This window comes from Clupea harengus, chromosome 11 (genome assembly GCF_900700415.2).
Source record: "Clupea harengus chromosome 11, Ch_v2.0.2, whole genome shotgun sequence".
NCBI classification, from domain to species: domain Eukaryota; kingdom Metazoa; phylum Chordata; class Actinopteri; order Clupeiformes; family Clupeidae; genus Clupea; species Clupea harengus.
This window is the reverse complement of record NC_045162.1, coordinates 17,542,926-17,567,346: the sequence shown is the minus strand read 5'-3', so window position 1 is coordinate 17,567,346 and position 24,421 is coordinate 17,542,926. Positions and strand designations below refer to the sequence as shown.

Here is a 24,421-nt window from a genome sequence, read left to right as displayed (position 1 = left end):
TCGGACATGGCAGATGCCCAGGCCCAGCTCTCGTTGAGTAGTTTCGACACGGTAGTTTGTCACAGTGTCACTCTCTGAAGTCCAAAAATTCAAAAGGAACTGCCTAGCCCCATGGTGCTAGGATCTCCATATCCCCATAATATATCACAGTAATATGTCACAGTATAGTTGTAAATAGATTCAGATTTGTATGTATTTTTATGAATGTGTTATATAGGCTAGTTATCTGGATTAGCCCAAATGATCACAGGGTGGACTGCATGTCATTTGATTACAGTCTCAGCAGAATGCATGCCATCACAGCTAGACCTACATGTTTGCCTTTTGTTCATCTGATACCAAAATTCTGGGTAAATTCAAAAAGGGTAGTTACTTTTAATATAGAATTTTGCATACAAGGACTTTAAATGTATTTACATACAACATTTCCTGTCTTTTGATTATGTTTCCTTGTGTTCCTCATAGACCTTTGCATGAGCCACTTTTCTGTTTCTGCAGTAAGCCTACTTCCTTGAATTTGAGTTGTGGGGAATTTCCAATTGCTGCTGTTAAACAAGTAAACAAATGACATTCATAAAACATTGGCTCAATTCTACAGAGACTCATAAGTCATTTAAAATTAAACAAATGTAATGATGGAAAAAATGAAGCAGGATTGTTTCTACCACTGAATTACCAGAGTGATCCAAATGTGTGTGTCTCAGGGACAGCAAACATAATAAAAGTAAGGAACAAACATCTGCTACACAGGAAGGTAACAGCACTATTTCTGCAAATTAATTTCTATAAACCACTAAGTCTCTTTCACCACTGCAAGGCAGAATAACATAATCTTATGAACTAAAATGACCTAAAATAATAAAAAAATATTCTAAGCTCTTTTTGACAGTTGCAATTATGGTAGAGTAATCCATGTTTCATTTGATCTCAGAGAACGATTTGATACATGCCAGTCTGTGTGTTGTCAAGGAGTTTTCAAATGCAGGGAAATTCCATTGTGTGTGATGACATGTAAGTGGCACTTATTAGTGGGAGCCCAATGAGAAATATGAAAGGCATCGTGGATCAAATCAATAATTTCCAGTAACTCTCAGGTCTTATCAGTTATCAGTTATACATTTTCTACAGTCAAATTATTTTATGTGGTCTAATATGTCCAGGAACAATTGTTTCAATCCTTGACATTTTTCAAGGAACAATAAAACTTGAAATAAAATTTCTATTCAATGAACTCTTGAGGCAATATGCATCAGATGGTCTTTTGTCACGTTCTGGGCTGGCCATGTTAGGCTATGACAATTAACTTTTATCCTGATGACGCCTGCAACAGATTCTGATTATGACAAAGATTTGGGAGTGAAAGAGTAGCTAACACAGAAAGGACTAGAAATAGGTGCTACTCTACTTTTAGTACATTACAAAGTTAAACATTGCAGGAGTTCAAAGAACAGAGGTGACACCTTATATTTGAATGTAATTATTTTAATTAAAATAAGCACCCATGTGTAATAAAATGGCAATGATTTGATGCTGCAGACAATAGAGCAACATTATCAATCATTTTCATATTCAGATTTTCCACTTCTTCAACCATGGACACTGCAGTTTTGAAGAGGAGGAACCACACTGGTTGGGAAGAAAGGCATCTGGAAAAGAAACACGTGAAAAAGGTAACTGAAGGATTCACACCCACCTATTTATCACAAGGTGATTAGTAATGATCTATTCCAATTAAATGTTCATGACTCTGTACCTGTGTACTCTGTGGAGGTGCAGACGGTTGGGAGGTAGGAAAAGAGGGGGGCACCTGGCTTGAAACGTATACCACCTGCTACAAAATCAAATACAAAAACATGTAAAGAGGGACAGCCTATTCAGTGTGGAGTCTAATAACTGACTGCATTGGGCAGCAAAAGTGCTGCTGGACTCAGTGCCGCTGCTCCCATAACGCGCACTACGCGCTGTGCGTCCCGAGGGGGCACCAAAAAATAGGCAACTGAAAAATCATCATAGTTATAATAATTATAATGCCGATATTATTTCAGTATAGAAATAGTAGGCACCTTTTAGGCATGTATATCACAAAACAGGCAATAAGAGATATATTTAATTGCTCAAAAAAAGCAATCAACTTCCCAAGCTCGCCGTGGGTGACCTTTCCTATCTCAGTGGCCTGACGAACTTTGAAGGTAGGCTAGGTCAACTTTTCAAAAATGGCCTCAAAAAGGCAACAGGAGTCAGGGGCAGAAAAAAGAAAGAGAAAGAAACTGCGAGATGATGCCCGTGCATCACTTTCAGGTAAGTCCATGTTTAATCATTGTTAAATACGGGAAATGTGTTGCTAATTTAATGGTTAGCCTATGCATACACCTCGAACTAGCTGACGTTATTGCTAATGTTAGCATACTCAAATATGTTATATCTTAGGTGCAAGCTAAATTGAGATTTTACTGTTAAACATTATACTTTTTACACGTAGGCCTAACTGACGGGGGCAACAGTGGTACAGGGGGTAGAGGAGTCGCGTAGTAACCGGAGGTTTGCTAGTTCAATTCCACTCTCCTCCCTACCAAGTGTATAAGTGTCCTTGATTGAGCAAGACACTGAACCCCTAACTGCTCCTGATGTATAAATGCAGTTTCCTTGTAGGTTGCTTTGGATAAAAGCGTCTGCTAAATGACTCAACGTCATTTAGCAGACTTTTTGGGAAAAACATGTCTGGTTCATTTTGATACTATTCTGTTTACTGAAGAAAAGTTTGCACTTTCAAATGTATAGTGTGTGTTGGCTATTCTACATAATATGTTTACAAAGTCAGCAAAGCTGTGAAGATTTTCTCAATACTTGAATGTGTGTGTTTTAGCTGTTCTACATAGTGTGTTTACAAAGTAAAGTAAAATTGTGTGAATTTTCTGCTTCTAAATCTTTGCTTTATTGAAGAAGATTGCTTACTTGTATACTTCTGCTTTTACGTTTGTATTTATGGATGACTATTTAATTCCTACGAAGATTTTGCACATCCCAATACTTGTGTGTATGTATGTTTTGGCTGTTCTGTGTACTGTGTTTACAAAGTAGATTTTCCTTTTTCGTTTCTGGGGGGGGGGGGGGGGGCGGGCATCAGGAGTTATGCTTAGGGCACCAAAATGGCTAGCAGCGGCACTGGCTGGACTGTAAAGATGTATCGCAGTTTTACTCACCTCAGTGTTAGAAGAGCAGGTGGCTTTGCAGGGAAACGCAGATACCCATATGGAGACAATGAACTCCAGCAGTGACAACACCAGCATCACTCCAGCAATCCCCTGTGATTGTTGTAGGGGAAAGAAATATTGCACATACCGACTGTGAGACAGATCAAGATTATTGTCATGTATGTTATAGTATAGTATGTTGTATACAATTTATAATGGTATACCTACCCATAATAATGCATTGTTCCTTCGGCAGTAATAGCTTTCACCATAACAGGCGTTATAAGGGTATATTGAGACGGTTAAATCCAAGCTATGCAAAATTATGGCAATCCCTGCAGTTGTTGTGCTTAAGATATTCATCCCAAGTGATGCCTTGACCTACATGAAAAAAAGCAAATCTGTAAAGGCCCTCCTTTACATTACAACATGCACTGTCTATAGACCACAAAACATGACTCCCCAACCATACAACCTGTGCAGCAGGACACATCAAAGCTGCCTTGGTGAGCATTTCACTGGGGTTTTCAAACAGGCACCTTCCTTCATCAGTGTTTCGTTGAATTAGGCCCACGACACCTCCAGAAGGCTCAACAGTGGTGTCTGGCATTCCAGACTCCTACTCATGATGGTATGAATAGAGTTCCAAATTGATAATTTTGTATATTTTATGAGACTGATCTTTATTTTGACCACTATGGTAGGCATAGGCGGAGATCCCGGGGGGGACGTGTCCCCCCCCTACCATAAAGTTGTCCACCCCAACAATCATTGTAAAGAAAAAAAAAATTGAAAAAAATTGAAATATTTAAAAAAAGCACGACGACACAAGCGGTGCTAATTATAAACGTAAAACAATGTGTTTTTTAAGTGTTGAAAAATCATGATCCCCTATTCCTCAAAGTGGTTTGGTTCACATGCTGTTTCCAATAAAATACCCTACCGGCAGCTCCGTGTTTCAGTCCTAGCCCAGTAGACGGTCAGATTTGTGAGATTGTTCCTCCTCTCTCCCCTGTCACTGCCGCTATGATACACGATGTGTAAAGAGATTTACCTCATTCTCGAACGCAGTTAAGATCTGTCTATACTATTTCAAGCTAGTTAATAACCTACAAAGATTCTTTATTCTTAATTCCGTCTCTGGCGAGAGACTCTGGGGAGGTATCTATCTAGCATAGCTAGCTAGCTAGGATGGTGACAATCTAGAGCAGGGGTCTTCAACCTTTTTCAGCCCAAGGACCCCTTGGCTGAGAAAGACACTGAGCAGGGACCCCCACCCCCGCCGCCCCAAATTTGGGCCTGATATTCATATAATTTATTTGGAACTAAGTGTCAGTCACACACACACACACACACTCCCCTACACATGTTTGAACAGAATTACAAATCATCTGTGACACACAACTCGTTTCAATTTATTCTGTTTATTATTGACATTTTTTCTCCCTTACAGTTAGCCATCACTCTGTATTAAATTAGGGAGGGACAAAGAATTAAGTTGCTTGAGAAGCTTAAGTATGGATGAAATATCTCATACCTAGTGAGAGATCTGACGTTTGAGAATTCATCATTCATGTCTTTGGCAACAACAATCTCCCTATGAAGCATGCAGTGCGTCATACATGGCTCTTGCACCGTCTGTGCATATCGCGACACATTTTGGCCAGGGTATATCATGTTCACGGAAAAAATTGTCGATCACTTTGAAAATCTCTGAACTTTTTTTTACCTCCAGGCAGCTGCTTACAGAATAGAAATTCCTCCTGCATCTCATTTTGGTCGACAAATCACAAAAAAGCTAAAAGCTGAGCGTCGTTTGACACATTGGTGGATTCATCTAATTGTTGTGCAAAAGTTTTGCGACTAGTAGTGCCCTCACATCAACTGCCAATTCATCAATAGGGCGGGCATTGGGATGCTTTTCAGTTTTTTTACGTACTCATCCTTCCCAAATATTGTTTTGCACATATCACTAGCTGTTGGCAATATTAAACTTTCCGCAATTATGTATGGCTGTTTGGTCTGAGCGACACGTAATGCAACTTAATAAGAGGCTTTTAAAGCTAGCTCGCACACTTTGGCTGATTGTCTCATCAAGGTCTGCTGGCCCTCAAAAGATTTTAAACGGGAAATATTAAATGTTTTTAAGTGAGCATGGGTTGTCTTTGAGTGTCGTTGCAGCTTTGATGGTTTCATAGTTTCGTTTGATAGCACGGGAGAGCAAACCACGCACACTGCTAATTCTTCACCATCGGTCTCTTTGTAGGTGAAGGCAAACTTCAGATAATTCTCTTAATATTTACATGTCTTCTCCCGTTTGCGCTTTTGGAAGGGGTGTTGGCATCCTCTGAAGGTAGATCATCTGAACCGCCATCAGTGGTGTCTGACGAGGAGCTTTTGTTCAGAGAAATTACAAAACGATCAATTATTTCAAATTGTCTGGTTATGGCAGGTAACGTCTTTTGGCACCAGATAGCTAAATGTAGCTAAAAGTGCATATGTTGCCATTATGATCAAATGATCGCGTGAAGACTCATGGGTAGCCTATGTATTATTTTTAAGGCATAGAAAGCAATTGTTACGTTCTGTTTATGTTCATGTAGTCTTTTGGAAGTTTTTAATTTTTGGAAGAGGGAAAAAATGCAAAAATGCTTCAGATGAAATAATTTGGCGGACCCCCTGCAGTACTTCCGCGGACCCCCGGTTGAAGACCTCTGATCTAGAGTACAGTACAGTAACCTATATCTAGCTAACTATCTAGTTGAGAGAAGATCCCCAAACAGTTATGGTTCATGTCAACTAGTATTATAAACACTTCTAGTACATAAATAGTCTCTCCAACAAATTTGTTAATGTTCAAATAAAAATGTTAATGTTACCGTCTGTAAAATTTCAAGCTAAGCTATCGATAGCAAACGCCAGCAAGTTGCAAGGAGTTTAATATACTGTATCAATGTTGAACAAAACGTCCCAAAAGGCCATTGTGAACTTTTTATATTTTAATCATTGTAGCATTTTGTGAATGGCAACATGCACACACATCCCTTGAACAATAATGTTACCGGCAGCTGTCTTGCTCCACACTGCTATGTACATTGTGCCAGATGTAAAATGTTATAAGAGAATTCGGTATTTAGCAGCTAAATTATGCTAGCTCTTGTTACAGCAATTTTTTCTGTATGGTTCAATGGTTGATATCTATCCAATCAGGTGAGATCACCAACATACGTATATTGGCGCCGTTGTCAGGATAGTACCAACATTATCTTGGTGGCCCTCGTGCAGAGAGAATGGCTATTTATGCACATGTAACAGGTACCGTAGCAACGGCACCTAGCTGACAGATAATATTCTGAAATTTCAGCGAAATAATTGAAGAGGCAGGGCAACAGCTTCTTAACTTTTGCGTTCTCCACAGTTTCTTTATTGAACTTCAGTTCACCGTTACCACGAACATTCTGGAGATCACTCCAAGACTCCGCCCTGCTGGCATGGAGCAAGTTTATTCTCTGTCAAAATAAAATACCCTAATAAAATCGATGAAAGCAGTATTATCAAAATAAAACACAATTATGAAAAACACAAAGTTTACACTTTTGTGGACGTCACACACTTCCCGGCAAAAATAAATGGGTCCCACCATTTACCACTCAACTTCTCTCAACTCTATTATTTCTATCTCCACACAACATTTAGAAAGTTATATAGTTCTGGTTTAAACATGACGAAAAATACCTTATCTTTAGGGAAACGATACAAAACTGTATTTTCTATACTTTACAGTTCTTCAATGTATGACATTTTTTTTACTTTGGTTGAAAGAGTAGTGTACAGCGGAGATGGAGCTGTTAATTAAGAAATATAACTCCATCAAGCAATGCAATATACACACGACCAATAGCCTACAGAGACTCATCCAAACAAACAACAGAGAGAAGTAACATTATCCAATGTACGTGTAAACAGACATTGATTGTTTAAGGTAAGTGCTTTGGCATCTTTAGCTTAGAAGGCTTTTTTCTGAGGTAGGATTTTTCAAAAGAATGATCTGAAGTAGAATATTACAGTCTCATAAAAACCTCACTGAGTAAATTCACTATAACATACTTAACACTGTACCTGTCCCTTTTAAATACCAAATGTACACACATACAATTTCCCTTTACAGTACAAACCAAGCATTTATAAAATATCAATAATAATGATCATTGAAGTGTTTACATCATAATGTAACTGTATGGCCAAATTTCCAAACAAATATCCCTACACACACCAACAATAAGCACAGTAACACTATGAAAGCTTTGAAAGGAAATGTTCTCAGAAACATAAGACCCTTAGAAATGAAATAATTCTGGACTGCTTTTCCTTGAAAGTAACACCCGCCTTGTTTTCCCTTCATCTAACAGCAACCAGGACTGGTAGTATGTATGGTGGTGGTGGGAAGTGTAAGGCATGTTATGCAACTGGGGGATAAGGGTTGCAGTATGGGTCAAAGGGGTATGAAGATGGTGTGTAGGGGGCAGGTGAGTGTATGTCTGTGTTTGCTGAGTTAACTGCAGCTCGTGTTGTCAATGTGGGCTGACCAAAGTTCTCATATGTAAAATTCTGTCTAGGTCTTCGGTCCCGACTTGACCTCCTGACCTCGGTCTGGTTGTCTGGCACAGGATGGACATAGTGCTGTTCCTCCTGATATCCATCTTCCTCTTCAGGTTCAGCCACGGCGGCCGGGTGTTCATCCACTCTTGGCTCCTCTATATGCTCTCTTTCAGTAACCAGGTTTGTTTCAGGTAAGTATTCTGTTATTACCCTATTCTCTTCCCTTGAAGGTACTGGGGTTGAACGACTTGAACTGGTGGTAGGTCGTTGGTGGGGGACTTCATCAGGTGTCTCCTGAATCCTTTCTGCTGGTACCCTCAGCCAATACCTACAGCGGTTTGAGTCCTGCTCAGAATCTGAGTCAGAATCTGATTCTTCTGGTGGTTCTTGAGTGTTGATGCTTCGGGTCCGGCTTGGGCCTTTCTGTGTTCTTTTTCTAGAGACAGTGGGGTGGGGGCTCTTCAATTGGAAGGTCATTGACTAGTAATAACAGGTTGTGTAGTGTTCTTGTCTTCTGCCTGTCGCCAGATTCAGAATAAACTACATACACTGGGTTTTCAGAAATCTTTTCTTTTACTATGTAGATGGCCTTCTCCCAATACGATCTTAACTTTCCTGGCCCGCCACGTTCAGGGAGATTCCTAACCAGGACCCTATCGCCAGGTTGTAGCACCACACCTCTTGCCTTCTTGTCATATAGTGCTTTGCCTTTAGCACTGGCCTGCTTGCTATTCTCACTGGCAATCTGATAGGCTTCCGACATCTGCTTTGCCCATTTCTTTGCATAACCCTTAGGAGAGTCTGGCTCTTTGTCTTCCACTAAACCGAACAGCAAGTATGAAATCATTGAAAATGCGCTCAGCTGCCGTCTTACCACTCTTATTCTTCGTGGGGTAGGCGTGAGTAAATCTTGTAAAGTGGTCAACTACTACGAGTATATACTCATAGCCACCGCGGCTGGTTTCCAGATGTAAATAGTCTATACACACTAACTCTAGTGGTGAGCTTGATGTAATACTACCCATAGGGGCACGCACGTGAGTTACTGGCTTTTTAGACTTTATACATGGACATCTTTTGGTGATGTGGTCCTCAATGTCTTTGGCCATAAAAGGCCAATAGAACCTCTCTCTTGCCAGATTCAGCACCCTTTCTGTTCCTACATGAGCCATCTCACTATGCAGTTTCTGAAGCACCAGGTTTTTATACTTGGCAGGGAGCACCAGCTGCTTTCTTTCATTAGCGTAGTTATCAATGTCCACAGGGAGGCGTGACTTTCCTGGTCTATATTTAATGTCGAATCTGAAGTCTGAGAGTTCCCCAACCCACCGATGGCCTACTGCATTTAGTTTTGCTGTGCTCATGATGTAGGTCAGTGGGTTGTTGTCTGTGAATATCGTAAAGTGGGGTGCGTAAAACAAGTAATCCCTACATTTTTCACACACAGCCCACTTCAGGGCAAGGAACTCCAGTTTTCCACTGTGCAGGTGATAGTTACGCTCAGCCGCTGTTAGCGTCCTAGACCCATATCCAATGACACGCAACTTTCCATCTTGGTGTTGATATAGGATAGCTCCGAGGCCCTGGTCTGATACATCAGTGTGTAATACAAAAGGTAGGTTAAAGTCTGGATACCCTAATATCGGGGGGCTAACAAGCAGTGAGATTAGCTGTTCAAGGGCTTGTTGGTGTTTGGCAGCCCAACCCACAGGTGTTCGGGAGGGCAATTGTGGGCCTTTGCTTTTACCATGCACTGGAGCTGTTTGCTCAGATTTGCCTTGAAGTAGCTCATAGATGGGTTTTGCTATCCGTGAAAAGTCCTGGATGTAGGAACGGTAGTAGCCCAGGAACCCGGTGAGCTTCCTCACATCTCCAACAGTCTGTGGTTTTCTGCTGGCTAGCGACCGCACTGCTTCCAGGTCTTTAGGATCAATCCTCACTCCCTGTTCTGACACAAGACGGCCAACGTATCTCACTTCCTGTCGAAAGAGCTCACACTTTTCAGGCCTTAGCTTCACTCCGTGTTTCTGTAGAGCCTGGAGGACTTTGCGGACCCCTTCCACATGTGCGTCAAATGTTTCAGCGTAACAAAGGACGTCATCGAGATAAGGGATACAGCAGTCGTCTCGCAGAGGACCTAACATCTCCTCCATACTCCGCTGGAAGGCTGCTGGGGCGTTAGAAAGGCCAAAGGGGATCCGTATCCATTCGTACAGCCCCCAGGGAGTAATGAAAGCAGTGGCGTGTCTGGAGTCCTTGGCTATGAAGCCTTGATGATAGGCCTTGCCTTGGTCAAGGATGCTGAACCAGGAATAGCCATCAAGCGTGTCTGTCAGGTCTTGTATCCTAGGTAGCGGATGTCGATCAGGGATGGTCTTCTGATTCAACAGACGATAATCTATGCAGAGGCGGAGTGTGCCATCTTTCTTACGGACACAAACTACTGGAGAGGAATAAGGGGATTTTTATTTCACAATCCAGCCTTTCATCAACAGATCTTGTATATACTCCTTCACCTCTTGAAATAATGGTTTAGGGACAGAAGAGTACGCTCTCTGCACCGGGATGTCGTCTTTAAGTGTGATTGACATTTGCAAGCTAGGAATACATCCGATATCATGCTATCTTCAGCAAAAGCAACTGATTCTTCCCATAGCATCTTTTTGACTTTCTCTTGTTCCTCTCTGCTAAGGTGGCTAAAGTCCACAGGAGGCTGCCACAAGGCTGGACTAGATTTAGCAGCTGATGTTGGTGCCACACTAACAACTGCTCTTGGCTTAGGCCACTCTTGTGAATCTGTCTCTTATCACCTTTGTCACAGTCTGGACACTACCCAGGGCTGTCTTCCTTGATAGAGTGACAGAATGTTTTCCATGTTATTTTTCACTGTATTGTGACATAAGGTCTTCCTGGCATTCTTTATTTCTAACAGGCCTTCTCAATCTCTAACTCTGTCAGGTGTGCATTAGTTTCATCAGGTTCAAAGAGAAGGAGAGTATCTGATGGGTCTATACTAGGCGGGACCTGGCATCTAACCCAAGCTACTTGTCTAGTTGGGATAACAGTGTCATGAGCGCCTGTTCTCAGTCGTCCATGATGTACGGAGGACCTGCCGGCTTGGATGAAGTTCACTAGCGCCTTAACCTTCTCTGTAGGTATTGATATTGCATCACATAAGAGAGTAGTAAGCGCTGTGGCAAGTTCTGCTGGCCGACTTTGAACTACTTCCTCACGCACATTGAATCCTAGTATCGGCTGCTCAAGCGGTACACTGCTTATGAGGAAAGGCACCATAATGGGCTGGCTAAAGTGGTCATTTCCACACAGGTTTACTGTGATAAGCATCCAGCCATCAAAAGGGAGAATGTCTCCATTAACTGCATGAACCTCTAACTCTACCTTGTCATCAAATATTTCGCTGAGGGGCCTAGCTGACGCGCCTTGTAAATATTTCTCCTTCCAGCGTCTGTCAATCATGCTCACTTGAGCTCCTGTGTCTAGTAAGGCATTGACTGTCAAGCCACTTAGGTTACATCGCACAAGAGCTTTGGCTCCCACGAACTTGGCCAGACGCCTACTCATTTGGGTGGGTAAGGAAAGTGGGGATTGAGGAGGTATTTGTCCTTTGTGGTCTGTTTGTTTTTTATCCACTTGAACTGGCTGAGATTTACAATTCTCAAAACTCTGTGTGTCAGGCGCAGCAGCATGGTGTAGGCGCGGTTGAGACTGAATGTAAAACCCGGTCACTGCTTGTCTCGTGGCAGAGACCGGCTTCAGTTTTCCTGACGCTTAGGCTTCTTCAGGCAGCCTACTGCTCTGTGGCCATCTTCGCCACAGAAAAAACAGTGAGTGCAACCTGGGCGGTTTAGTTCAAGGCATTTAGCACAGCTGTATGATTGGCTTCTCTTTTGGTCTACCTTAACGTAGCAGTGGTGGCAGGATTCTGACTTTTGGGCCTGCAACGGCTGCTGCATTAGTTCAACTTTGTTCATCAACTTCTCCACTTTCTCAGTTAATTGTTGGAGTGCATCAGCCATGGGCTTTTTATTTGAAGAATCTTTCCTTGCACTACTGTCTTGTGCAGCTGCTGCAACGTCAAGCTGTGTGCTATGCACATTTATGTGTTTTTGTCGCGCATTTGCACCTAGACGTCTCTGTCTCTCATCCTCAGTGTTTGTTATCTTCATCAATTGTTTTAGGATCATCTCATCAGACGCATTGCTGTCTGAGAGCAGTGGTTTAAGTTCTCGACGTATGTCATCATGTTTATGGCCGAGGCCCTGGTATATTGTGTGTAGGAAAATGTCTTGGACTGTGTTTGCATTGTATTTCACTTCTGTGTCAGCATATTTAGAAGCGAACAGGATCTTTTGTTTGAGGCCTATGACACGATATAAGAACTGTTGTGGCGTTTCATTGTCATTTTGTTTGGTGCACGTGTGCTCTTGGAATAGTTCTGTGTTACTTCGCACACCTAAATGAGACTGCAGGAAGCCTTTGAGCTCAGCTAAGGTTAAATCATCCTTGTGCATTAACATGTCCTTGAAATTTCCTGATTTGATGACTTTGAGAACACTTCTCAGTATTTCAGCCTCACTGAATCGTTCTTTAACTCCTTCATCAATTTGTCTGCATATGTTGTTGTAGCTTATGTCTGAGTTCTGATCACCAAATTTGTCCGCCTTGAATCTTGAACTCCCGCCGGAGTAGTGAAAGATCTCGAGGGGAAACCCACTCTGTCATAAGTTGCATGTGAGTGTTGTTCTGTTGTGTTATTACTGTTGTTAGGTGGGTGTAGATTGTGTGGTGAGGTGTTAATGTGGGGGGTGGTGTGGGTTGTTAATGTACTGCAGGACTTTGTTGCTAAGATCAGCATAGCTAGAAAGCATTTTCTGTAACTCTGTATCTGTGTTATGTGTAGTTTTGACATCAGTATGTGTGGGGGGAATTGTATTAGTGACTGGTGAAGCGTTAGCTAGGCTAACTGTGGTGGTTGGGGTTGCGTTAGCATTAGTAGCACTGGTTGCTATGCTATCAATATATGTATTTGTCAAACCTGTCGTCACATTCTCATTAAGCACTGGGTTGGATAACACATCGTGCACAACACCCTCAACATCTGTTTTAGCTTGAGCAACACGACTCTGAATGACATTATTCACAGTATCATTAAGGTCTAAAAACACAGCCATATCTGAATCCTCAGACTCTACCAACGTCTCACTGTTCATGAAAGCTAGAATGTACTCAAAGCAACCCTCTTCATCTCCAACCTGAAGCGTGGATGAATCCTTCTCCGGTGCAGGACCAACGTGCGTAGCCAATTGGAAAAGTTCATCAGCTGTCAGAGTGAGTAGACTCTTCTTGATGCTCCACACCAAACGTTTTCTCTCACCGTCCGCCATGACTACTTTTCCCTCTTCCTCACGGTTGATCTCTCTTCCAGGAATCTCGTTCACCCTCAACTCTCAGTGTTGTTCAGCGTGTGCAGCACAGTCTCAGCTTTCCATTCCTCACAGGTGCTCAGTATGGCGAATGCAGGGTCTGTCCATCTAGGTTGACGGTTGGATAAAGCAGGACGTCTCTCCGTCGTCAGTCGATAAGGGAAAAACCAGCGCTGCTTTAAACAGTTGATTCTGAAGGTGCTTGTAGCCTGCGTATTTGTTGCCGCTCCCCGTACTGGCCACCAAAAATCTGTAACAGGTACCGTAGCAACGGCACCTAGCTGACAGATAATATTCTGAAATTTCAGCGAAATAATTGAAGAGGCAGGGCAACAGCTTCTTAACTTTTGCGTTCTCCACAGTTTCTTTATTGAACTTCAGTTCACCGTTACCACGAACATTCTGGAGATCACTCCAAGACTCCGCCCTGCTGGCATGGAGCAAGTTTATTCTCTGTCAAAATAAAATACCCTAATAAAATCGATGAAAGCAGTATTATCAAAATAAAACACAATTATGAAAAACACAAAGTTTACACTTTTGTGGACGTCACACACAATTGCACCCACATTTATTATGTCGTCGTTCACAGGGTAAGGTAAGGCATTATTCTGGTGGCTGTGTGTGACAACAACAGATACACCTCAAGATACACCTCGACAAGATTTCACATCTCTCAGTGTTAGTTCAGGTTAATTCACAGCCCTTGCGAGCTCAGATGACTCGTGGCTGATTTAGCTACGAAGTCTCTAACACCTATCTCCACTGGTCTTTTGTGTGCTTGCCTCGTTTCCGCTACCAGATCCACATACTTCAGCTCCTACTTTAAAATGCTTCCTCAATCGCATCCTCAAAAGGAATCGTTTCTTCAATAAAGTAAACAATGCGCTCACACTCAGAATACACCATGTCTGGTCTCACTGTGGAGCTTGAACTTAAATCCCGCGCTTTGCCTCATTTGCTAGTACGGTTTATACGTGCCTGGTGTACACTTTTCACACAAATTAATTTAAAACCTGATTAAGTCCCTGAAAGGCTGCGATTCGTCCGCGCTCTTTTCTGAGCCCGCCCCCTCAGGAGCCTATAAATTCAGGAGTGAGGACCGGAAACATCCTCTTTGAAAACTTCGCCTCGAAGTAACCAGTCTGAGTATATCTCATTTACTACGCTCATATCTGTTTCAAAGAATCTGTGTGCTTTGCTCATTACGAGTTGGTGAGTTATTCGGGTTTTTTACCCTCACTAGCTCAGGGCGCAACAAGATTCAATTGATTTAAGAAAGTAGAGTCGCTATCCTAGCTAGTTAGCCGGCTAAGTTTCTGACTTGCCTGCTAGCTTTTTGCTAACCAACGTTTCAGTTGTTTGATAGTGTGCTTGTGAAATTAATACTTTTTTCTAATTTCAGAACAATGTCCAGGCAATACCCTGACTGCGGGCACACGAGGGTGAAGGGCGACCGCCACCGCCGTTGCGTGGCCTGCCTTGGCAGGACCCACGCGGAGGCAGCTCTCTCGGGCGTCGACCCTGCCTGTGGCGTTTGTGCTAGCTTGACGCTAGCTAAGGCTACTAAGCGCCTCGCGCTATGGGAGCGCTTGGACGCTGAGAGGGCAGCGCCGGCTCCATCCGGGGTTATCACCCCCGAAGGACCGAGCGCGCCTTCAGCCTCAGGCAGCATTGGTGCTGGCAGCCGCTTCACAGCCGCAGCCGCACATGCGAGCCTCTTCCCGTCGCCGTCGCCTGCTGGCCGCGGGCCACGAGGCGGTCGAGCTACCCCCTGGCGAAGACCAGCCCACGCCGGAGCTGGACTTCGGCCTGGATGACGAGAGTCTGCTGGACTTCTCGGACGAGGAGGACATGCAGCTCAGTCTGGATGTTCGGCCGCGGGCAACCTCTCCCCCGGCCACATCAAGGACTTTGGGCCAGCAGCTGCACGAGGTTGCGCTGAGGGCAGCCAGCTGCCTCGGTCTCCCTCTCCCTCCCCCTCCCAGCGTGCAGACCTCGCTGCTGGATGGGGGGTTTTACGCTGGCCCAGCCGTGCCAGCTCTCAGCGCCCTCCCATTCTTTGCGGAGGTCCACGGGGAGCTGATGACTACGTGGGCGACCCCCTACTCAGGCCGTGCCCCAGTGCCGGGGTTCGCCGCGTATATGCACCTGGATCAGGTCAAAGAGAGTGGCTACCTCTCTTTTCCGCCTGTCAAGGATGCAGTGGCGGGCTACCTCTCGCCCGCCTCCCCCATGATGCGCCTCGGCCAGAAGCCCCTCCTGCCCACGCGAGTGGCCAGGCACCAGGCGGCTCTGGCCGAGAAAGCCTACCTGGCGGCAGGCTGCCTGCACTACTGACACGGCGGCGCTCCTGCAGCGCTACCAGGCCAAGCTCCTGACAGAGCTGGCCTCGTCGTTGGGGGAGAACCACCAGACGGTGGTGGAGCTCCGTCGGGCGACGGACCTCTCCCTCCGACTCACCCGTTGCACCTCCCAGGCCCTGGGGAGGGTCATGGGAGCGACTGTGGCGAACAGTCCTCTTCGGGACACACTACTCCCACCCCGGGCCAGAAACGGAGCGGGTTCCGCTCTCCAGCCCCCCCGGCTAAGATGCCCACCAGGAGAGGCTGGCAAAAGCACCCCTTCTGCCCTGCTGCTCAGCCAGCAGCACAGCAGCAGCCAGCTGCGCGCCCGAAAGAAGGCGCAGCCCAAGCCCCACGTCAGCATGCTGCTCGCCGGGGGAAGGGCCAGGGCAGGCCGCCGGCCACCTGATCCAAACAGTCGCCCGACACAAAGACAGGGGGAGCGGTGGAGCCCCCACCGCCTCCACAGAAATCCGCCCGTGGCTCTCATGCAAAATTCATGTCAAGCACGGTAAGCAGGTTTTCACAAGCACCACACTCAAATGTCTCAGCCCCTGCCCCAGTGGGCGCAGTGCTATGGCATGCTTGTGCGACTCCCCCCGCGGTGCACACAGTGCACTCGCACCCCCCATTTTTTTTCAAAACCATGAGGGGGCAACCCCAGATCTCATCCCCCTCCCTAGGCGGAGCGGGCGCAGATCTAGGCTTAGACTCATTGACCATGAGCGGGTTAGTTCCCGACCAATTCAACTCAAAGCTGCAGTTCGCCCGTCCCCCTCCACAATTCGGCGGAGTGATCCAATCAGTGGTGCAGCAGGGGCAGTCTCATTTTCTACGAAAAGAGATAGACTCCCTGCTCCAAAAAGAAGCGATAAGTATAGTGCCTCCCGAGGAGGCAGCTTCAGGCTTCTACAGCCGTTATTTCCTGGTCCCCAAAAAGGACGGGAACTATCGGCCAATATTAGATCTACGTGTATTGAACAAAGCACTCATGCTGCTGAAGTTCAGAATGCTGAACTTAAAAGATGCATACTTCCATGTCGCGATCCACCCCAGACATCGAAACTTTCTGAGATTTGCGTTCGTAGGAATAGCATACCAGTTCCACGCACTCCCGTTCGGCTTGGCTTTGGCACCGAGGGTTTTTACAAAGTTCGTGGAAGCAGCCATCGCCCCATTACGACTACGCGGATTGCGTTTATTCAATTATTTGGACGATTGGTTGATTTGTGCTCATTCAAGAGCAGCAGCGGTGCAAGACTGCCATCTAGTGGTGGCACACCTGCATCGACTAGGCTTTGTGATAAACAAGGAAAAAAGCGTTCTGTGCCCAAGCCAGACCACGCATTTCCTAGGCATGATTCTACACTGTCTACACTGATTCTACATTCTGTCCCAAGACCGAATAAATGCAATCAGATCATGCGTGCATCAGTTCCGACTAGGACAGTCAGTCCCGTCGCTGTGCTGCCAACATCTGTTGGGCATGATGGCATCGGCCGCGATCGCTCTCCCGCTGGGGATGTTGCGCATGCAGCTTTTCCAAATGTGGTATCTGTCTCTGAGGCTCAATTCAGTCAAGGACAGATACTGCAGAATAACGGTGTCCTCCAGATGCAGGAAAACCCTGGCAATCTGGAGAACTCCCTGGTTCCTCGCGGCATCAGGCCCTATGGGCATAGTGACGCACCGCGTAGTGGTAACCACAGATGCCTCAACCAGGGGGTGGGGAGCGGTCTGCGAGGGAAGAGGCGTGAACGGTCTCTGGTCTGCGACAGAGGCCGCGCCACATATAAATGTGTTAGAACTGCGAACGTTGGCCCTGGAACTGCGACACTTTCTACCCAGATTAAGTGGTCAGCATGTGTTGGTGAGGACGGACAACACTTCGGCGTTGGCGTATATAAACCGCCAAGGCGGAGTGCGCTCCCTGTCACTGCACCACTGGGCGAACCGCTTGCTCCTGTGGGCAGCAGTTCACGTCCGTTCCCTCAGGGCAGTCCATATTCCAGGCCACCTCAACTACGGGGCGGACCTGTTATCAAGGGGCGAACCTCAAGCAGCAGATTGGTGTCTACGCCCTCAGGTGATAGAGCAGATCTGGCTGCGGTTTTTCAGGGCGCAGGTGGATCTGTTTGCGAGCAGACAGAACACCTGCTGCCCTCTTTAGTTCTCGCTAGGGGGGCGACGACCCCCCACTCGGCATAGACGCGCTGAGCCACCAGTGGCCGAGCCTGCGCCTATATGCGTTTCCCCTGATTCCGCTCCTTCAGCATGTGCTGAGCAGGGTAGCGGACAAGGGCAGAGAATTGTTATTGATAGCCCCCCACTGGCCCAACCAGCCGTGGGTGGCAGATCTAATCAATATGTCAGTGCAACAGCCCTGGGAGCTGCCTCTGCGGAGAGACCTCCTAACACAGGCGCACAGGACAGTGTGGCATCCCCATCCGGAGCTGTGGCGTCTCAGGGCCTGGCACCTGAAAGGTGCAGGCTCCTGGCGTCAGGCTTATCAGACGCAGTGGTCAGCCTGCCATGCAGGCATTAATGGCAGTTCCCCTGGCAGTCACCCGCTAGCGTCACGCTTTATGGCGGGGGTGAGACGGCTCAGGGTGCCTGATAGACACCTCATACTCTCATGGGATCTGCTGGTTGTGTTACGTGCTCTCACAGGGCCTCCGTTCGATTCCCTGGAGACAGTGGACATAAAATTTGTCTCTTTAAAGACCGCGCTGTTACTGGCATTGACGTAAGCAAAGCGCGTTGGTGACATGCAAGCCCTGTCCGTCAGCCCATCGTGCCTTCAGTTCTCGATCGCTGGAGACAGAGTGGTTATGCGACCTAATGCTGCTTACACACCTAAGGTGGTGGTGATGAACGACTCACGAAAGAATGAACCTGACAGCCACGACATGGATCCGTACGCGTGTTAGGCCTCATATTCATATCCATTCTCATACTCACATTCACACTCATACCTCATACTGATACTCACTTAACAAATGTACGCTTTGCTGAGATTGTTTGAAATATGTATTAATTAGTGCTGTCAAACGATTAAAATATTGAATCGTCATTAATCGCATTAATGTCATAGTTAACTCAAAATGAATCGCGATTAATCGCCATCATTTTAAATTTATTTTAATGCCCTTATCAACATGGAAAAGTGGATTGGCTTGCTTTATGCAAATGTTTTATTTTATTGAAAACCAACATTGCCAAACAGGGCGGTACAAAATAAAATTATAAAGTGCACATTTCAGGTAAACAAGGACTCAGCCTAAAGTGCAGTTAAATGATGGCTTAATATTTTCTTTTTTTCAAGTTTGTTGGGAACATAGCAGTCAGGCCTCTTATTTCAGAAACAATGAACCGTAACAGTTAGGTTAACAATAAAAGGTAAGTCTACTACTTCAGCCAGCTGCCTGTTGACATTTTCGGACAACAGGGAAGCTTGCTTCTTTTGCACAACACAACTTTTAAAAGTAATCTTTCCATTCAGAAGCTTTTTATCATCCATTTCGCCGTATCGCGCTCACCATTCACTCAAACCGTAACGTTAGCATACTACACAGTTTGCGAGGCCAAAAAGAACGTTAATCTAAAAAAAAAAAAAATATTAAAAAAAAAAATTGCGTTAATCTCGCAATAACATTTTTTACGGCGTTAAAATGGGTTTGCGTTAACGCCGTTAATAACGCGTTAAACTGACAGCACTAGTATTAATCATATGAAAAACGTATGCTTTTATGAAATTGCTGGAGCTATGCTTTATAATCATCTAAACCAATATATGCCTTTTAAAATGATTGCAGAATGTCTGAATCATGCCTTATAACCATATGATAGTGTGTGAAATTGCTTGAGTGATGTTTAACAAATCTATATCTGCTGCTGATTGCTATGATCAAGAGTGAAATGTGCTTGTTGTATAAGAAAAGTTTTTAGTGCAAATGCTTGTGAGGAAACAATGCTGATGTAAGCTTGAATGCAGTTGAAACTGTGAAGTGGGTTAAACACAGGAAGTGTACCCTTTGAGGGCCCGCGAGGAGGACGCCGGCTGTAAGAAGCCGGCCTATAGATGAATCACACCTCTGTTAAACCATGACATGGCAAAAGGACATTGTGTGATGGAATGAAGATTTTGTGACCTTATAAGGAGAAGTCCGTGATGAAAAGACGGAAGCAGGAGCTGTTAAAAAGCTGAGCTCAATGCATGTAGAGAGAGTCGCTTCTCTTCTTTTGCTGTGTGGGTTGTACACTGTTTTTTGAGAGCTTGTAGTTTTCTTTTCTTTTAAATTCTTTTTGACCCCTTTGTCATTAAATCTTGGGGTACTTTTTCAATACTAAAAACCTCGCTTCTGCGTCAGTTAATGAAGTGAGTTAAGCTCCGCGCCCCGCTACACACCTCGCCTTATTACACCTGTCAGATCAGCATCCTGTGGTCCGGAACGTCCGATACCTAAGAGAGGTGGGGGCCTTTGGCACAGAAAAACCTGTCGACTGCGTGGAAAAGGTGAGTTGTCCCTCTCTTTCACTCTAGAAGAGAGTACGGGAAGGGGATCTCGGAAGGCAGTCTGATTGATCCCTTTTCGTATCTTGGCTGGAACATACAATTAAAGGCTTGGTTATAATGTGACATGATTTTTCCGAACAAAGTTGTATTCTGATTTGCGTGGCCGATAACCGTATTAATTACTTGTGAGAGCATGTGAAAAGCTTGGGCGTCGAAAAGCACACAATAATTTCTATAGGTGGACACACTTATGCAATTCTTAACAGTGGCAACCCCATTCCGCAATCAGGTGATTGAGTTAGCAGTTTTCTCGCCTCCTCCTTTTGCGTCAGCAGAGGAGGAACGTTTGAATAAGCTTTGTCCAGTGCGCACTCTCCGCTACTATGTAGAGCGCACTGGGGCGTTCAGACAATCAGATCAGCTATTTGTGTGCTTTGGTGCACATGCAAAAGGCAGACCTCTATCAAAACCGAGTCTCTCCCGTTGGATAGTAGAGGCTATCGTGTTGTCTTATAAGAGTTCGTCTTTAGATCCCCCGGAGAAGTTGCATGCGCACTCTACGCGGGGGGTCTCTTCTTCCTGGGCCTTACTGAAAGGAGTCTCAGTGGAAGATATTTGTAAAGCTGCAAGCTGGAGTTCTCGCCACACTTTCATTAGATTCTATATGTTAGATGTGGCTGAACCTAGTTTTTTACAAGGTGTTCTACAGGCAGGCGATCTCTGAGTCCCCTGGCCTGAGAACGATATAATGATGTATGTGTTCATAAGTGTCTACGTGTTACGTTGCGGATGAACCATTCCAGGGTTGTTTCCTACAGGCGAGGGATCACTGATCCCTGTCGCCTATGTATAAAAGATGTGCCCTATAATGTTCACCACCAGCTGCTGTATGAACCTCTAGGAGGGAAAAAGCAATGTATGAAGTTGATGTGTGTGATTGGCTGCCACTGTATTATCACGCGGGAATATATACGGTCCCATACTGTTATATCGCAGTCCAACTGCGATAAGGAACATCTCGGTTACTTACGTAACCTCGGTTCCTTAAGCAGGGACCAGATATAACAAGTTTAGCGTGTACAGTGTTGCCTTGGTTTGATACTTCTACGCTCAGTTTTCTTTCCAAGGATGTTTCCGTTCCTCGCTCCTGAATTTATAGGCTCCTGAGGGGGCGGGCTCAGGAGAGAGCGCGGACGAATCGCAGCCTTTCAGGCGTGAATGGATAGATGCTTCGATTTGGGCCCATGACTAACGTCATGTACCATACTGGTATATCTGGTCCCTGCTTAAGGAACGAGGTTACGTAAGTAACCAAGACGTTAATGCTGTTAGTGTCCATCGCACAAAGTTCTCTCCAGCATTAACACATCCTTCATATATTATCACAATCACACAGATGTATTAAACTGCTCATACACTTAATCTATACTGTTATACATTCTTTATAAATACTCATTGTCACAAGCCAACAATACCTAAGAAGTTTGATTGTTTCATTGAAAATGAAGGAAAGGTCCTGTGCAATCTGTGAAAACATGAAAACTGAAAGGTAGTGAGAATGTAATGTATTACAGATGTTGCCTTAAGGTACAGGCCTGTAGACAGTGTTGAATGTTCTATCATCAAATACTCACCAAACACTGATTGAGCTTCTTATTGGCTCTAACCGTGAGAGAACCAGCAGTGATGTACTGAAAGAAAGAGTGTTTTCACATATTCAAAATACATATGGCATTAGGAGTGCCATTGGTAATATGATGACACAAAATATGAAATATATATAGTATATTAAGAAGCAGAATAATTATAGCAAGAAATATAACAAGAAATATTACAGTTTTATCATTTATAAAAACTACTTTAGTGTATACATTTTTAAAGAAGAAAATAATTATGTAATGAAAGAATAAATCTCACAATGATGGCTCCCCAGAACATGATGCCAGAGAAAGTGGATATTGTTGATGCATAAAATGCAGTCACGATACCGAAGAGGAAGACAACCACCCCAATCATAATTTGAACTGTCTGTGGAAAATAAATGCTAACAAATGGAGCTCCGTGGAAGTTGATTGTGAAAGTACAAGTTCCAACAAGAGTTATATTGAACTAGATCATTATCCTAGACTCACCCCCAGAGCTGTTGGTTCTCCTTTAAGGAATTTCCCAAGCATAGAGGAGGCTGGTGGAACAACTCCGCTCTGGGGTAAAGTGACACTTTGGGCACCTTGTTGTGGGTACACATGAGTGACAACAACAAAGCCACTGGCAGGGGGAACAGAGTCGGCCATGGTTGCTGCTGGAAGTTGCACAAACCTGAAATGACCAGCAGGTCAGTGAAAGAACAGTTTTCAGAGCACATTCTGATTAATTATTTAACCAAAAAAACTGCACCCAGGAAGAGAAACTGACCCTTTCTTGTTGATGCCTTCCTTGTCCCTAATGCCATGTATTTTTTTTTTTTTTGGCTTATGGCCACAATAACTTTTTATGAAACCCTCTTAGTCAGTAACTGTGATAAAGCCACGCAATTACATTAAAGGGAACGGAGAAGAGGGAGAAGTTCAGAGGAAAGCACAGAAGCACGGGTGGGAAGAGGCTGAACTCTGGCCAGATGTTTGAGTGTGATAATGTGGAAGTGGTTAGTCCAGAAGTTGCCCAAGATGGACCATTCTTCAGTGATGTCGAGTCCCACCCACCTCTCTCTGGATCTGTCTCTTGTTTGTTTTCTTCATCATCCCTCTCTGTCTCACGATTGCCTCTCTGTCCTAATTCTCATTACCCCCCTACACTCAAATCAGAGTAGCTTAATTACCATTGGGTGAAAATGTACTCATAAGAAATGTGAATGTTAATTTAAATACTGAAATAATAAATGAGTCCAGTTAGGACAAAAACTTGAGCCCTTGTCAAAGAGTAAAATTTGGATTGAATAAGACCTAAAAATACGGTCCAGGTTGAAAAGTTTCAATTTAAGTGTTTTTGCATATTAGAAAACACACATTCAAATTATCTGAGAAAGACAGTAATACATAAATATGCGCACTGCCTTTACACTGGATATTCATCTTAAACTGACAGATTTACCAACATCAGGTATGCCAAACATTTTCACCTTTTAACTATCTTTGTTGCACATAATGGGCAATATGTCAGTGTAATCAACTGCTACCACTCGTAGAAATATGTTAATCACGTTATTCTGTTATTCAGTTAAAAAAAAATCTCACTCAGTATAGTTAACTGCTCTCAAGTCGAGCCAGAAAACGACCACGGACTTACCTTTGACGAATTCTAATTGAAGGTAGAATGGGAACAGGTTTCCGTGTGGATACAGACTACAAATAAATCGCGATCCCTTCTGAAATTGTTCTTCCCAAGTTCTGAGTCTCAATTTAAGGTTACTGCCTTCTTGTGTCACTGTCAGCCGCACTAGTAGGAAGAGCTTGCGATGATCCTCAGTGGTCTTGACGTTGCGAAATGGCTGTTAGAAAGTGATTAAACATCGAACTCTAGTGGTAAACAAAAATGTTGCACACTGACTGAGGCACATATTGCTCCAATACTGTGTGTGCCTATCGCACACAGACGCTGAAGCCAGTCAAATGTAAACAGCCTTAATAAACACCCCTCGACTTTTGACATTGCAATTTAATTTCAATACATTTTACATAAATAACAATAATTACAGACCTAACTGTTTTTCATTCTTTTTTATATTGGAATGAAATACTCTCCTCAGCCAATCAGCCTCTTCCTTGCATGCATGCATTTGCCTCAACTCCTCTGTGTCCTCAGTAAAGTGTGTGGATTATTTGAAAATATTTGTGGCGCAGAGCAATGTGACTTTCTCTCTCTGTGGTTTTTACTGCTCATAGAAAAGGTCTGTTCAAAACATTTAGGCAAGGAATCACACTTGTCATGCATAATACTTGCATGATAAATCTGTGGTAATCAGCTTACATATACATTTCTTACTTAATATAATTGAATATTGTTTTCTGTTACTGCATATTTAAAGGGTCATAATTAAGTTATTGTACATGCTATATAAAAATGAATGCATATTATTGCATATTATTTTACAGACTTTTTCCATACCGGTGTCCTAATCCCTTTACAGTCTTACCTGTACAAATGGCAACATCACAGCTAAACCTTGACCTCTCTCATTTCCTCCATAAACATGTGTGGTTCACCAGAATAGCCTACTTCTCGTGGTGACCCAGATGTTTTCAGAAGCATATAGAGTTGTGGTATAAAACTAGCATGCTACCCACCTTAAAAGCATGCAAACACCATGAGCAGACCAAATGACACTGACAA

The 24,421-nt window shown here is 44.2% G+C and overlaps 1 protein-coding gene across 4 annotated transcripts; it reads right to left on the bottom strand.

The window, feature by feature from the left end:
• Positions 1–1,466: 1,466 nt before the first annotated feature.
• LOC116222307 (membrane-spanning 4-domains subfamily A member 4A-like) lies at positions 1,467–23,972 on the bottom strand. 4 transcript variants are annotated; one of them, XM_031575812.2, is made up of 8 exons: positions 23,378–23,972; positions 22,228–22,411; positions 22,013–22,139; positions 21,730–21,786; positions 3,420–3,572; positions 3,201–3,302; positions 1,754–1,831; positions 1,467–1,646 (listed from the first exon to the last, which is right to left on the bottom strand). In XM_031575812.2, the coding sequence occupies exons 2-8, from the start codon at positions 22,338–22,340 to the stop codon at positions 1,587–1,589; spliced, it is 690 nt and encodes a 229-aa protein (XP_031431672.1). In that variant the 5' UTR covers positions 22,341–22,411; positions 23,378–23,972; the 3' UTR covers positions 1,467–1,586. The 4 variants fall into 4 exon arrangements, with proteins under 4 accessions (XP_031431672.1, XP_031431671.1, XP_031431670.1 ...); XM_031575811.2 differs by having other exon boundaries at positions 22,013–22,123; XM_031575810.2 differs by having other exon boundaries at positions 22,228–23,972.
• Between the last annotated feature and the right edge of the window lie 449 nt (positions 23,973–24,421).

Bases quoted from the DNA above. Each gene is read 5' to 3' on its own strand.
- LOC116222307 (XM_031575810.2), bottom strand. From the start codon at position 22,457: ATGTGCTCTGAAAACTGTTCTTTCACTGACCTGCTGGTCATTTCAGGT. The intron at 22,140-22,227 runs GTGAGTCTAGGA...TCCATTTGTTAG, and splicing joins GAGAACCAACAGCTCTGGGG to CATTTATTTTCCACAGACAG. The intron at 1,647-1,753 runs GTACAGAGTCAT...TTTCTTTTCCAG, and splicing joins CACCTCCACAGAGTACACAG to ATGCCTTTCTTCCCAACCAG.